At 43.3% G+C, this 16,292-nt stretch overlaps 1 protein-coding gene across 3 annotated transcripts in view; it reads left to right on the plus strand.

Moving 5' to 3' along the window:
• SLC25A13 (solute carrier family 25 member 13) overlaps positions 1–16,292 on the plus strand; it is an 85,824-nt gene that overhangs the window by 20,822 nt on the left and 48,710 nt on the right. For 2 of the 3 annotated variants that reach the window (XM_072154356.1, XM_072154357.1), the window contains exons 1-4: positions 558–671; positions 4,677–4,730; positions 4,825–4,967; positions 13,458–13,573. In XM_072154356.1, the coding sequence (XP_072010457.1) occupies positions 573–671; positions 4,677–4,730; positions 4,825–4,967; positions 13,458–13,573 (412 nt within the window). In that variant the 5' untranslated portion in view covers positions 558–572. Of the gene's footprint in view, positions 1–557; positions 672–4,676; positions 4,731–4,824; positions 4,968–13,457; positions 13,574–16,292 lie in introns of those variants that run through there. The other variant, XM_072154358.1, reaches the window with a different exon arrangement.

A 16,292-nucleotide genomic window follows, 5' to 3' on the forward strand; every position in this document is an offset into this window, starting at 1 on the left:
AGCCTAAGTGACCCCTTACTTCTAGCTAAAAAATTGTTTCCCCCCCCCACCCCCATAAAATCAACTTTATTACCTGTCATACAGCCAAATATAGAGCGAGTCATATGGGGTGTGTCTCGCTCAGCCGTGTCCTATTCTCACCATTTAGCGCTTCATGTCATGTGACCAGGGTGATGTAATCTAAGGTCCTTTACCCTCCTTACATTTGCAAAACCTACCCCATGTATGTATCTGATCACATGAAATCACAGCAGCCTCCATGGGCTTCTAATACTCCCCATCCACCATGGAGGCTGCTGTGATTTCATGTGAACAGATACATACATTAAAGGGGTTCTCCCATGAACTAAAGCTAGGCCCTATCCACGGACCCCCCTTGTCGCTCCTCAGACTAATGGAGCAGAACAGTCATGCGCGTCTGTCTGCTCCATTAGTCTGACAGAGCGACAAAGGGTCCCCTCATGTTTGCGATCTGTGAGGGGGTCTCTGCACTGATCAGTAACTTTACCCTCTAATTTACAGGGCTTGAGTGACATCACCCTGGTCACATGATATAAAGTCCTGAATGTTGCATGGGAGGAGCCGCTGGACTTGGCTGTCCAGGACACGCCTCCTCCAGGACACGCCTCCTCCAGGACACGCCTCCTCCGTTGGATCTGGCTCTTTGCCAAGTAAGATAACAAAGTTGTTTTTATGTGGATGTGAAGGATGCAATTTTTAGCTAAAAGAAGAAGGTCATTTAGTTAATGGGAACCTGTCACTAGCTGTATTTCTGAAAAATCTGATGAAAGGTTCCCTTAAATGGTAACTTTTACCCAAAATACTACTGCAGATACAAAAACCTTGTGTGAACAGAGCCTAATTTTGTTGCCGAATTTAGGGCACAGTTTCCCTTTTGATACCATGTGCAAGAAGACGCAAATAGGATACAGATCCTATTCGCAAATCGCTCCCAAAAAATCAACCTTAAAGGGAACCCGGCACCAGCTTTTAGACAACTAAAGTAGCAGCCCCTCAGGTAGGGGATGGAATGTTCCTCTTTATGTCAAATCTCATCCATTTACCTAGAAATTTTTTTTATCCAAAGTCCTCAAGGACAGTCGTTACCTTTTTACTATGCTGCTACTATGCCCCCCCCCAACTTTATGACCTTTTGGCGTCACGGTCATGTGAAAGGGAAGTGAACTCATTGACTTACCTGTTATAGAGGTCAAGTTTACAATCCTCCTCCGCTATCTATAGGGTTCACAGCAGGTTTCAGTGTCATTCTTCTTTGAAAGCCCATAAACTGCTGATCTATATCCAGTGTCTTGGAGGACTTTAAACCTATTTTGACATACAAGATTATTTGTAGGGGTTACATAGTCAAAAATGTGGTCATGTATATTTGGTAAATTTTGGCAAGACCCTTTTTTTCTTCTCCTTCACCAACAGATCAGTGTTATCTATATAGAGGTCATTGTACAGGGAGGAGGAGGAGATAAGCTGTGACATCATCTATTGTCAGTAGTGATGTAATGATGGGTCAGTGTTATCTATATAGAGGTCATTGTACAGGGAGGGGGAGGAGATAAGCTGTGACATCATCTATTGTCAGTAGTGATGTAATGATGGGTCAGTGTTATCTATATAGAGGTCATTGTACAGGGAGGAGGAGGAGATAAGCTGTGACATCATCTATTGTCAGTAGTGATGTAATGATGGGTCAGTGTTATCTATATAGAGGTCATTGTACAGGGAGGAGGAGGAGATAAGCTGTGACATCATCTATTGTCAGTAGTGATGTAATGATGGGTCAGTGTTATCTATATAGAGGTCATTGTACAGGGAGGGGGGATAAGCTGTGACATCATCTATTGTCAGTAGTGATGTAATGATGGGTCAGTGTTATCTATATAGAGGTCATTGTACAGGGAGGAGATAAGCTGTGACATCATCTATTGTCAGTAGTGATGTAATGATGGGTCAGTGTTATCTATATAGAGGTCATTGTACAGGGAGGAGGAGGAGATAAGCTGTGACATCATCTATTGTCAGTAGTGATGTAATGATGGGTCAGTGTTATCTATATAGAGGTCATTGTACAGGGAAGGGGAGGAGATAAGCTGTGACATCATCTATTGTCAGTAGTGATGTAATGATGGGTCAGTGTTATCTATATAGAGGTCATTGTACAGGGAGGAGGAGGAGATAAGCTGTGACATCATCTATTGTCAGTAGTGATGTAATGATGGGTCAGTGTTATCTATATAGAGGACATTGTACGGGAGGGGGAGGAGATAAGCTGTGACATCATCTATTGTCAGTAGTGATGTAATGATGGGTCAGTGTTATCTATATAGAGGTCATTGTACAGGGAGAGGGAGGAGATAAGCTGTGACATCATCTATTGTCAGTAGTGATGTAATGATGGGACAGTGTTATCTATATAGAGGTCATTGTACAGGGAGAGGGAGGAGATAAGCTGTGACACCATCTATTGTCAGTAGTGATGTAATGACGGGTCAGTGTTATCTAGTGATCTCTGTTTAGCCTCCTGCATTCCATCCTGTTTTTCTTATATCGGATATTTATCGGAATATTTTGTTATGCGCCTTTTCCTTCCTCGGCGGCTCGTTGCGGCGGCGTTTTACACGTACACTTAAAGTAATTTCTGAAAAGTATGTCAAAAAATAAATGTTTTTGCATAGGAATGCAGGATAATATCACTTTGAGTGATTTTGATTTTCAAGGCTGCTTGAAACTATTTTCCGGCGGGGCTGTGAGGCTCGGGCGCACGTCGGCTCCTCAGGATGGATTTTCTGCACGTTTTTTTTTTTCCCTTCGCCAGCGCCGCTGCCGCTCTCGTCAATTGTTAACATCTCAAACTGAATGATTGCAGTCGAAGGGAATTTGTGTAAGATATCTCTAATCATAGAGGAGAGCATTAAAACTCTTGTTTCCACTCAATAGTTGTAAATATAATTGACATGTTACCGCGCCGGCTCCTTAAGAGCTCATTAACCGGTCATTTGCTTCACGTCTTCGCCTGTTCTTTTCTTGCCGCTAACATTTCAGATAGACTTTGCAAAAGAGCAAATAAAATTATTTCTGCTCCGAACTGTCTGACATTCTCCGGGAGTTTTTGTTATTTTTACAAGTTGCATTTTTTTTTTTTTTTGTTGTTGTTTTACTTTAAGGTTGTAAAATTGTTGTTGCATTTGTTTGTTTCGTTATAGGGTATCGCCTCCGCTGTGTATTAGGTGGTCACTTATACATTTCAATAAATTAATTTTGTTATACTCCAGAGCTGCACTCACTATTCTGCTAGGGGGAGGATTACTGGAAAAATAACATACTGCAGAGCTGTACTTAATATTCTGCTGTAATAATACAGGATGTAACTATGTACGTACATGACATTTCTTATCCTGTACTGATATTCAGTGACTCCCCCAGAATAGTGAGTGAAGCTCTGGGGTATAATACAGGATGTAACTCAGGATCAGTACAGGATAAGAAATGTCATGTATGTACACAGTGACTGCACCAGCAGCAGAATAGTGAGTGCAGCTCTGGAGTATAATACAGGATGTAACTCAGGATCAGTACAGGATAAGTAATGTCATGTATGTACACAGTGACTGCACCAGCAGCAGAATAGTGAGTGCAGCTCTGGGGTATAATACAGGATGTAACTCAGGATCAGTACAGGATAAGTAATGTCATGTATGTACACAGTGACTGCACCAGCAGCAGAATAGTGAGTGCAGCTCTGGGGTATAATACAGGATGTAACTCAGGATCAGTACAGGATAAGTAATGTCATGTATGTACACAGTGACTGCACCAGCAGCAGAATAGTGAGTGCAGCTCTGGGGTATAATACAGGATGTAACTCAGGATCAGTACAGGATAAGTAATGTCATGTATGTACACAGTGACTGCACCAGCAGAATAGTGAGTGCAGCTCTGGGGTATAATACAGGATGTAACTCAGGATCAGTACAGGATAAGTAATGCCATGTATGTACACAGTGACTCCACCAGCAGCAGAATAGTGAGTGCAGCTCTGGAGTATAATACAGGATGTAACTCAGGATCAGTACAGGATAAGTAATGTCATGTATGTACACAGTGACTGCACCAGCAGCAGAATAGTGAGTGCAGCTCTGGGGTATAATACAGGATGTAACTCAGGATCAGTACAGGATAAGTAATGTCATGTATGTACACAGTGACTGCACCAGCAGCAGAATAGTGAGTGCAGCTCTGGAGTATAATAGAGGATGTAACTCAGGATCAGTACAGGATAAGTAATGTCATGTATGTACACAGTGACTGCACCAGCAGCAGAATAGTGAGTGCAGCTCTGGGGTATAATACAGGATGTAACTCAGGATCAGTACAGGATAAGTAATGTCATGTATGTACACAGTGACTGCACCAGCAGCAGAATAGTGAGTGCAGCTCTGGGGTATAATACAGGATGTAACTCAGGATCAGTACAGGATAAGTAATGTCATGTATGTACACAGTGACTGCACCAGCAGAATAGTGAGTGCGCCTTACAAAACTAAAAGGGGTGACCTATCCCAGTCTTATACAATCCCTTTAATGGTCTGTATATAGCCTGCAGCTCATGGACTACTTTCCATAAATCCTCATAGATAACAATGAACTCTTCCTGTTCCCAGGTAGCATTGACCAAGAGAGCCGATCCAGCGGAGCTCAAATCTATTTTTGTCAAGGTAAGGAATATTTCCCATACTCCAACACCTAGACAATAGAAACCCGACTAAATAAGTGTCTTGTGTATAATAATCTCATTTGTGTCTCTCGCAGTATGCCAGCGTGGAGAAGGATGGAGAGCACTTTATGTCCCCCGTTGACTTTGTCAGACGTTACCTGAACTTCACAGGTGATGGAGAACCAAACCCCAAAACTGTGCAGCTCCTGGCGGGCGTGGTGGATCAGACCAAAGATGGGTGAGTCCTTGAATTTCTCAGTTTTAAATCCATTGTTTCCTATTTTTTGTGTATGACTTTTAAACAAATGTGTGTCCATGGTAACGGACAACAAACAAATCCTTTGTAGTCTGATCTCCTCTGATCCTGGTCCCCAGAATGTTTACATATTGTGTCCTGTTCCGGAGCAGCACCTATGCATTGGGCAGCACAGTGACTGATACCACATCTGGGTTTTGGACCTTCCCTTGGTGCATTAGTGCTTCCTTCTGCATGCACAGAGTCTCTCATCCTCCTTCCTAATCTGGTTAACAAACTCAAATCTCTTGTTCAACAGAGGCCCAGTAAGGAGAAGTCTTCTAGTACTTAGAGGGGTTTTCCTGCAAAGCAAAGTTAAGCCCTATCCACAGGATGGGGCCTAACTTGCTGATCAGTGGGTGTCTCATTGCTGAGACTCCCGCAGATCTCGAAAACGACGGTCTGATCGACCCCTCGTCGCTCTGTCAGACTTTATGGTGCAAACCGCCGTGCATAACCGTTCTACTCAATTAATCTCTCTGGAGCTGAAGGAGGTCGGTGAGCGCTGCGCTCGGCAATTTCAGTCAGCTCCATAGAGATTAATGGAGCAGCACCGTAATGCTCCACCTTCTACTCCATTAGTCTGAGGTGCAGCGAGGTGTCCGACGAACCCCTCGTTTAAAGTCTATAAGTAAGGAGGGGGAACTGTGCGTAATGTGTAGTTCTCCACCCAACTGTAGATACAGGCGTTTTTTCTTCTTCGAGTCCAATGCGATCCCTCATCACCTTGTACTGGCGCTGTACTGGTATATTGTTTTATTCAGACAAGCTTTTTTTCACGCGATGCACCAACGGTAGAGCTTGTCCTACCTTGATGCGAGTCATAGAAAAATAATGCCCATTGAAGTGCAGAATTTTATCAATTCCCTTCCGTACCAGACCCGGATGCACTACAGACCCCATTGGAAATCGTGTCTCTGACTGATGCATGGATCCGACCTCCCGTACTGCAGTCGCCAGGAAAGGTTTCTCCCGCGTGACCCTTTTCGTCCAATTTTTACATTTCATATTCACAGAAATTGTCTCGGAACGCGTGACTCTCGACAGTATACATTATTTCTTTCGCCTCCCCTCCTGGTGTAAAGAAGAAAAAAAAATTGCAGGAAGGGGGTCGGCGATGATGGAAGGAGTAGGAGGCAGCACGTGAAGATTTCCTGATGTAGACGCGCCTCAGAATATGGTTCCCGGGCTCCGGGTGTCAGCGCCGTTAATTGTTCGCTGACACATAATTCCCTTGTTGCCGGGCAACCCTGCACTTTGAACCCTCGGCGGATGCACTAAAAGACGACATGATACAATACAGAGACGCGTAGAACCTTCTCTGAGAGGCATCACGAGTCGCCGTGTCGCATCTTCCTGGCCCCACGTATCGACTATTGTGCAACTTACAATTATTTGTCATTCGGGCAAAATATTGCGTTTTTCCGGACAATATTTCTGAAAATAATAATATAGCGAGAGGAAATGACATTCTCCGTCACATTGGCTGCAAGACCTGAAGACGTAACACTACCATTTACAAGCGCGAACGGCGTCTACGGTTTTTTTATTTTGGTTACCCCGCAGTTAATGTAAGAGATTCTCTAAGAATCGCAACAATGTCTTTGGACAAGCGCTTTCCTTATCCACGTGGGCGTGTACGCTCCCTGAAATACGGACCGAGTGCAGGCCGGATTCTCGGAGCGACCTAAGACGTGGGACTCCCAGCTTTATAGTTATCTATGATGCTACAAGTCCCTGCGACCGCATGAGATAACTGCATCATCGCATATTGATGTTTCCAGTATAATGCAGGTATCTCATGGGGTTGCAGGGACTTGTATCATCATAAATAATAGGGCTGAGCCCTCTTTATACATGTTGGGGGCCATTATGCAGAAAGCCCCCAACACCGATTACGGGTGTTAACCATTTAACTGCCGCTGGCAAAGGCGTGACCCCCACCATCTTTGATGGACGCTATCGGGGAGAAATAATCTGTTCCCATGAAAGCCTGGAGGCTTTATAAGCTTCCAGGTTTGTCATTCGGCAAGACCGAATAGATAGATCCTAAGCATATTCTCCATATACTGCAATACAGTAGTATTGCAGTGTATGATGGGAGCAATCAGACCCCCTAGGGCAGTGATGGTGAACCTTTTAGTAGCCGAGTGCCCAAACTGCAACCCCAAACCCCCCCTTATTTATCGTGAGGTGTCAACCAAAAGTTAAAGCAGTAACTTACTGCTCCCTGTTCTTCAACAACTTTCGATCATATTGGCCTCCTGAGGACAAGATGGAACATTTGCATCCTTGTAGCTTCTTTCCAGTTTCCCTCTGTACTCAGAGAATTGTGCGGCCAGCAGGAGGTCCTCCAAAAGTAATTTGTTCCTGTCTACTTATTCTCCCTCTTCCTACATTGCCAAATAGCAAAGTAAGTATCACTTTAATATATCACTGAAATCAGCATCTCTTAAGTTGCTTGGAACTGCAGGAAGCTTCTATGAGTCCTGTCTGGTGTGCTGGGGCTATGGCCCGGGTGCCCACAGAAAGGGCTCTGAGTGTCGGCTCTGGCACCCGTGCCATAGGTTCGCCACCACTGCCCTAGGGTTCAAGTACCACGGGGGGCCTTTTAAAATTGTTTAAAAAAACCCCTAAAAATTAAAATTCCTTCTTTCCCTAGAACTGATATAAAAATACACAAAATCATGAACATGTTCGGTATCGGCACTTCCCAAAAGTCCTAATCTTTCAAAATATGAAAACTGTCATCCCCTCCATTAAAGAAAATGGTGCCCAAATGTCCAAAACGCAATGTCACTTTGCAACTCGCAGAAAATTTTTCTAAAAAGTGGTGTACAGTTCCCAAAATGGTAGCAGTCTAGATATCCTGCCCCCTCCCTCCCCCCATAAAAAATTTTTTTCACCCCACACAGTACAATTAAGTGGGAAAAAAAAAGTTATTTGTGTCAAAGCGATTTTTTTTTTTTTTTTTTTTTTTTTTTTTTTTCCCAAATTTAGTTTTAAATTTTTAAACATGTATTAAAACATTATAAAACCTTCTTTTGTAAATTTGGTAAATCGGTGATCGTACTGGGCAAAAAAAAAAAATAAGGGGGACGTGTCTTTTGGTGCGCGCGAGGAAATGTGTGTCCACAAGAAAATTACACAAGTGCCTTTTTTTTTTTTTTTTTTTTTTTTCACCCTACATTTTCCTCGAATTTTGGAATATTTTTCCAGCTTCCAGTACACGTCAGGGAAAATTGATTCCTCACTAAGAAGTACAATTTATTATATAAAAAAAACAAGCCCTCGTATAGCTCCTTACATGAAAAATTAAAGTTTAAAGATGGGGAATGAAGAAATGGAAACACAAAAAACGAGAAGTTAAGTTTTAGAGCCTGCCGGCGGCGTGTCAATTCAGATGCCCATATCTTCAGTTCTGTTGCACCTAGAAACAGGCTTCTGGTGTCATATGAAAGATAATAAATCTTGTGGTATTGTGGTTACAAAGCTACAGAACCGAGGTAGATGGTTAAAGACAAAGGTGGGATTTGCATGTGAAGCTGACATTCCAAACTGTGAATTTACCAGCCCATAAATCTGGCTCTGTAGATCACAGAACCACAAGCCTGATGCCGTTTGAAAGAAAAATATTTAATCTAATACCAATACTAATCTACTCTAGATTTTGCATTAAAAAAAAAAAAAAAAGAAATTCCGGAAATGACATTTCATACCCTACCTGAGGGCTGTGCTGGTTTAGTATTGGGTAAATGTAGGTGATAGATTCTCTTTATCAAAATCTTTGAAAACCCTTTTATTTTCATCCAATTGTGGAAGTGAGAACGAAGTGTTAGAAGCTGAATGGTTACAGCGCCATTCACTGTAGTGGTCAGGGCTGGTTACTGCCGCTCTGCGTCCATACGTTTGAATAGGATCTGAGCTGCATTTGCGTGACTCGGCCACTGCACAGTGTATGGCGCTGGCTAATATATTCAGTTTTGCTGGTTCTGTGGATGCTGGTAACCAGCTGATGCCGGGGGTCTGACCCACATTGACCCAGTATGGATGACCTTTGCTAAGAGCCTCTTCAGCTCCCTTCCTTTTAGAAACTTGAGATAATCAAGATATAAGGTTTAATTCAGATTTGCTTTAGTTATTTTCTTCAGTTATTTTGAGCCAAAACGAGGAGAGACTGAAAACACAGAATAGGGTGAAGTCTTTCCGGTGGCTACACAGAGATGAGGCATTATGGGAAGGCGTGCTCTGGGTCCTGTCCCTCTGGGTCCTGTCCCGCTATAATTGAAGGAAATAACTGAAGACCTAACACAGATGTGAACTGGCCCCTACGCAAGCTTTTCATTATTCTTCTATGTCCCCCTCTCCCCACTGCTCTGTCTGCAATAGGACGAAGAGCTGTTGGGTCTCGGTCATTGACTAAAAAAGCCCCTAAAAATGGAGACAGAGGAGATCAGAGGGTGAGATGGGGAAACAGATGATAGCGAGTGTCTACTTCCCTTTCCATCCATCCTCCAGATCTGTACAGGGGGGGTTTCTGGACGCCACCAACCAAACACCAAGAACCTATTCTATGGATACACTGGCAATATTTTTGGCCCTGTTCAATTTGTTTCAGACAATCAAGTTGGGGGTCGAGAAACTTTGTCCAAGAACTGGCAACCTTCACCTGCAATCAGCCTGAACTCAGCCATGTAAATCCAAAATCTGCTACCCTATCGTGCACACTGAGGCGGCTATAACATTGTACTGGCATAAATAGACTGATACATCCTAGATCTAAGGGGCCGGCCCCCATCTGAGTTCAGGTTCCCGGGTTTTACAGTTTCAGTTCAAAAACGGACAACGAACTGATTTTATTATTTTTTTTTTCCCATGTTGTTTTCAATAGACTTGCAATTGTATCCGTTTTTTTTCCCTCTTCGTTACACCGTCGCTGTCCGTTGTTGGAACGTATAGTTGGAATAACAAAACAAAAAACAGATGGCTATAAAATAATGAAAAACGAAAAGTGACGCTAAGGCCTCATGCACACAAACGTATGGAAATGGTTGTATATATGTGTATAGTATACGGGCCCATTCATTACAATGTGCAATAGGGCCATCAATTTTAAGCTAAGTACCGTTCCGTGAGCGAGACATGAAAAATTTTAGAGCATTTCCTATTTTCTCATGGATTTCCATTCCGTATGCAGCATAGAATTCTATGGGAACGTATATATCAACATCTGCAAAGAGTTTGTATGTTCTCTCCGTGTTTGCTTGGGTTTCCTCTGGGTCCTCCGGTTTCCTCCCACACTCCAAAACATAGTGTTGGGTTGTTTGGATTGTGAGCCCCATGGGGACAGGGACTGATTTGTCATGCTTTGTGCAGCGCTGCGTAATCTGTGTGCGCTATATAAATAACAGAATTATTATTAATGTTACATATGTGCTGCAAATGCTTGTGTACCATATGCTGCTGTATATACGGACAGTGTCCAGGGAGGCCAGAACCAGTGCATACTGTCAGCTTGCTAATAGTCGCCCATCATTTGCCAGCCCAGTGTAATTTATATGGATACGTTGCCATACGTGCTCATACGGGTGAAAACCGTGCTGTATATACAGAACTGGAAAACCATACAGTGGTGTGAATGAGGCCTTACTGAAAGCAAAGTATCCTTTTTTTTTTTTTTTTTTTGACACTGACACTATTAATGACATTATTGCTATTAATGTATCCATTCAAACCGGAAACTGAAAAACGGAACCCAAAATGCAGATGGAACGCATTGACGTTTTGGTTTCGGGCCAGTTCCCGAGTCTTATTGACTCCAATAGCCGATATTAACTTGAGCTTTTAATCCGATCACTAAAGAAGGGACAAGGAAGATCCGCCGCAGCAGCTGCATTTAAATTAACCCAATTTCTTGGAGTTAATTAAACCGGCTATTTTCACCTTATTGTATTTCAGGCTCTCTTAAACGGGCCTTGCCTCGCCGATAAAATCGCGGGAGATTTACTCCCTAATAACGGTGACGTCTTCACTTACCCAAAATGATGACCCCCGTGCGACAAAGTAACCCGCCATCAATTTTACACAGTCAATTACACGCAGTCCTTTATGTCTATAGGAGCCTGAGTAATGCCAGGCACACAGGCCGCGTTCCCAGCCCCCGATGGCGGCGCCGAGGGCTGTTTCCCTGGCAACGTCTTCTCTTTTCAGGATTAGCCCCCCCCCCCCATCCCTCCCAATGATTGCACATCATTAGGTGTCATTAAATAAAATTTAAATATGAACTTCAACATACGACCTACAATGGATTCTTTTCATGTGCTGGGGGGGCGAAAAAACAGGTGTCCCAGCGGGCGCCGGGCCCGAATACATCAGAACTTTCTCCAGATAATGGGCCAACCTACGTGGAACACCTTATCCAACACCGTCCATCCCGAGTTTAAACTAGGACTCAAATTGAAAATATTTTCACCAAATTTTTGAATTTTTTTTTTGGGTATTTGTAGTTTTCAGTATTTTTTTTTTGCTGTTCTTTTGTCCTTTTGTTTTGCCACGTGGGGGGGATTAGGATGGATTTATTCATTGGGTTTAATCCTCCGGCTCTTCACGAGTCAATGAAATTGCTCCTTTTTGTATCGGTGGCCCCTTATTTCTTTTTGTAATCTCCTCGTTAACCTTTTGAGACGTCTCCAAGTGCGCGAGAGGTTTTCAGACAAAAGACCCGGCTGCGGCTTTCATTGCATTAACTTGTATAGAGCCGATGCATTAACCTGCAGCTGCCAATCAGAGCAGCGCAATTATACATCGCTATTTTACTTTTATTTATGAAAAGTGAAGAAATTTCTTAGTTTTTTTTTTTTTTAAATTTACTTTTTTTTACTTTTTGTTGTCCCCTAAATCCCTTCCTCATAGAATCCCTTCCCTTCCTTGGTTGAACATGATAGATAAATGTATCTTTTTTTCAACCGTATAAACTATGTAACAAGTTTGAAATGACACTATGTAAATTTCTAGGTTTTCACTAACTGTTTCATCGACCTGATGCAAAATCTGTAGTCGCTGCCAGAAATTAGGACATTCATTTTCAAAATGTCTTGAGTACAATATTGAGTTTGAGCAGTGTATACTTTGTAAGGTCATAATGCCAGATCTCCAAAAGTAGAGCTAATGGGGAAAATTGGGTGTAGATTCCAGAATCGGGACCCTCAAACTACTTAACTGTTTTAACATTGAATGCACCAAAATGAGTGTTCCCCAGTTTAATGAATGGAGCAACATTATGTGTAGTGGCCAGTGCAAGGAACTGCAGCCAAATATTACGCAAAGATCTACTATACCTTCCTTCTGTGTAATGGATGAACTGAGTCACCGCAGCAACTTTGTCTTGACAAAGGAAATTAGACCAGCAGCAGAATAGTGAGTGCAGCTCTGGGGTATAATACAGGATGTAACTCAGGGTCAGTACAGGATAAGTAATGTCATGTATGTACACAGTGACTGCACCAGCAGCAGAATAGTGAGTGCAGCTCTGGTGTATAATACAGGATGTAACTCAGGATCAGTACAGGATAAGTAATGTCATGTATGTACACAGTGACTGCACCAGCAGCAGAATAGTGAGTGCAGCTCTGGAGTATAATACAGGATGTAACTCAGGATCAGTACAGGATAAGTAATGTCATGTATGTACACAGTGACTGCACCAGCAGCAGAATAGTGAGTGCAGCTGTGGGGTATAATACAGGATGTAACTCAGGATCAGTACAGGATAAGTAATGTCATGTATGTACACAGTGACTGCACCAGCAGCAGAATAGTGAGTGCAGCTCTGGGGTATAATACAGGATGTAACTTAGGATCAGTACAGGATAAGTAATGTCATGTATGTACACAGTGACTGCACCTGCAGCAGAATAGTGAGTGCAGCTCTGGGAGTATAATACAGGATGTAACTCAGGATCAGTACAGGATAAGTAATGTCATGTATGTACACAGTGACTGCACCAGCAGCAGAATAGTGAGTACAGCTCTGGAGTATAATACAGGATGTAACTCAGGATCAGTACAGGATAAGTAATGTCATGTATGTACACAGTGACTGCACCAGTAGCAGAATAGTGAGTGCAGCTCTGGGGTATAATAGAGGATGTAACTCAGGATCAGTACAGGATAAGTAATGTCATGTATGTACACAGTGACTGCACCAGTAGCAGAATAGTGAGTGCAGCTCTGGGGTATAATAGAGGATGTAACTCAGGATCAGTACAGGATAAGTAATGTCATGTATGTACACAGTGACTGCACCAGCAGCAGAATAGTGAGTGGCTTGGGTTGTGTATATAGATTACCTTTTTAGGCTTAAGAGGCCGACACTAATTTATTTTGCTGACGTCTGCTCTATTTTAACTTTTTTTTTTTTTTTTTTTTTTACAGGTTAATTTCATTCCAAGAGTTTGTGGCATTTGAGTCCGTCCTCTGTGCTCCAGACGCTTTGTTCATGGTGGCCTTTCAGCTCTTTGATAAAACGGGGAAAGGAGAAGTGACTTTTGGTAAATTCTTTTTTTTTTTTACATTAAATTTCTACTTTCATTACATATATTTGTTAAATTTTTCAGTGTTGCTGATTTGAAAGCAAAAATTAGCTAAACCCCCTTTTCTCCACTCCTTAATTGTTCTTGAGTCTTGGTTTCTAATATGCTAATTAGGTTCATGGTCAGGTGGGCAGTCAGGGATCACTGATCCAGCCCACCTGACTGAGAGCCAAAATAGGAAATATTGGATAGTAACAATCAGCACTGATTGCATGAGAATGGTAGGGGCTAGTGAAAGAATAGTGCTGACAAATAGCTGGACAATGGTGACTATGCTTAATTTTAGCGCTACCTCAGATTTCTGAAATATCCATAAACGCATTCATATAACCTATTTTATGGGGGATTAACAAACGCACCCCAGATTAAGTCATCTGCTGCAACTGTTTGCTCACTTGCTCTTGCCCATAAAGCTCTTCTGCATCCGTTTTCTCGCTCGCTCTCACCCATAAAGCTCTGCTGCATCCTTTTTTTCTCTCTCGCTCTCGCCCATAAAGCTCTTCTATATCCATTCGCTTGCTCGCTCTCGCCCATAAAGCTCTGCTGCATCCTTTTTCTTGCTCGCTCTTGCCCATAAAGCTCTTCTGCATCCGTTTTCTCGCTCGCTCTCGCCCATAAAGCTCTGCTGCATCCTTTTTTCGCTCTCGCCCATAAAGCTCTTCTGTATCCATTCGCTAACTCGCTCTCGCCCATAAAGCTCTGCTGCATCCTTTTTCTCTCTCGCTCTCGCCCATAAAGCTCTTCTGTATCCATTCGATAACTCGCTCTCGCCCATAAAGCTCTTCTGTATCCATTTGCTAACTCGCTCTCGCCCATAAAGCTCTGCTGCATCCGTTTTCTCTCTCGCTCTCGCCCATAAAGCTCTGCTGCATCCGTTTTCTCTCTCGCTCTCGCCCATATAGCTCTGCTGCATCCGTTTTCTCGCTCGCTCTCGCCCATAAAGCTCTTCTGTATCCATTCGCTAACTCGCTCTCGCCCATAAAGCTCTGCTGCATCCGTTCGCTCACTCTCACACATTCAGCTCTGCTTCATACCCAGTCCCAGTTGCAACTCAGGCCCCATCTCCTGGCAGTATAAAAGGCTCCCTGCTTCAATGCAAGGTCCATGTGGTCCGTGACCTCACTCTAGGTCCTGTAGTAACGCTCTTGTCAGAATGGTGAGGAGAGCAGTGCAGAGGCCTCACCTGATCTGTAGGAAGGTCGGACAACGGCGGATCCTCTAGACCAGTGATGGCAAACCTTTTAGAGGCCGAGTGCCCAAACTACAACAAAGACCCGCTTATTTATCGCAAAGTGCCAACACAGAAATTTAATTTGTGATTTATACTCCCTTCTCTGTCACAGTTTTCATTGATACCAGCACCCTGAGGCACCAATAAAGCCGAAAATAGCCCCAGGTAGAACTGTCACTTAAAATACCTCTGTGCACAGCAAGTCCTGGGCTGTCTGGGACTGCAGGAAGATACCGGGAGTCATCTCTGGTGATGGCCTGAGTGCCCACAGAAAGGGCTCTGAGTGCCACCTCTGGCACCAGTGCCATAGGTTAGCCATCACTGCTCTAGACCGTCAGAATATCAGATCCAGCCTTCACCATTGTGATCGCCTTTATTTACATCCACCTATGAAATGTGTCTTGTGCTCCTTTCCAAACTTTAGCCGAGGCAGTAAACTTATTCGGTGGATTTGATCGAAGACGTAGGAATTTTTTATTATTTTTTTTCCCTCCGTGTGAAACATTTACCTGACACGTCCGCCTACAAAACTGAAACAAGTTAAAAAGTTAAATCAAATAAAAGACTGAAGGAAATCTGCATGTGAAAGACCCGAGCGCTCACCGTGTCAGCGTTACACCAGCAGCAGCCGCATAAAAGGAGCCTTCATGTCACAATCTTCTGCTACGTTAATAGGACGCAGACGGCAAACTGCCTGACAAGCCGCCATTTATACCGCGCACTATTTGTTATGCCTTTATTGTACACGTTACTATGGGAACCGTCATTTTAATCTGCATTTTAAGGAGAATTCCTGCTCACATGGTAAAGCTCCTCATATCTGCTCTGCTGCGGGGCCACAATGTTTTGTTAGTCATTTCGAAATAGAATTGAAAATGTACATTTTGTGTTGTCTGAATGGTGTCTGAGTAGCGTCCCCAGGCTGTAATCACATTATATAGTGATAACGTGAGTCCTCCAGCGATCACCTGTGATCTACACTCACTGGCCACTTTATTAGGTCCACCATGCTAGTAACGGGTTGGACCCCCTTTTGCCTTCAGAACTGCCTCAATTCTTCGTGGCATAGATACAACAAGGTGCTGGAAGCTCCTCAGAGATTTTGCTCCATATTGACATGATGGCATCACACAGTTGCCGCAGATTTGTCGGCTGCACATCCATGATGCGAATCTCCCGTTCCACCAAATCCCAAAGATGCTCTATTGGATTGAGATCTGGTGACTGTGGAGGCCATTTGTGTCCAGTGACCTCATTGTCATGTTCAAGAAACCAGTCTGAGATGATTCCAGCTTTATGACATGGCGCATTATCCTGCTGAAAGTAGCCATCAGATGTTACAGGGTACATTGTGCTCATAAAGGGATGGACATGGTCAGCAACAATACTCAGGTAGGCTGTGGCGTTGTACCAAGGGGCCCAAAGACACCATGACACCACCACCAC

The sequence above is a fragment of the Engystomops pustulosus genome, chromosome 5, assembly GCF_040894005.1.
Source record: "Engystomops pustulosus chromosome 5, aEngPut4.maternal, whole genome shotgun sequence".
Taxonomy (NCBI): Eukaryota; Metazoa; Chordata; class Amphibia; order Anura; family Leptodactylidae; genus Engystomops; species Engystomops pustulosus.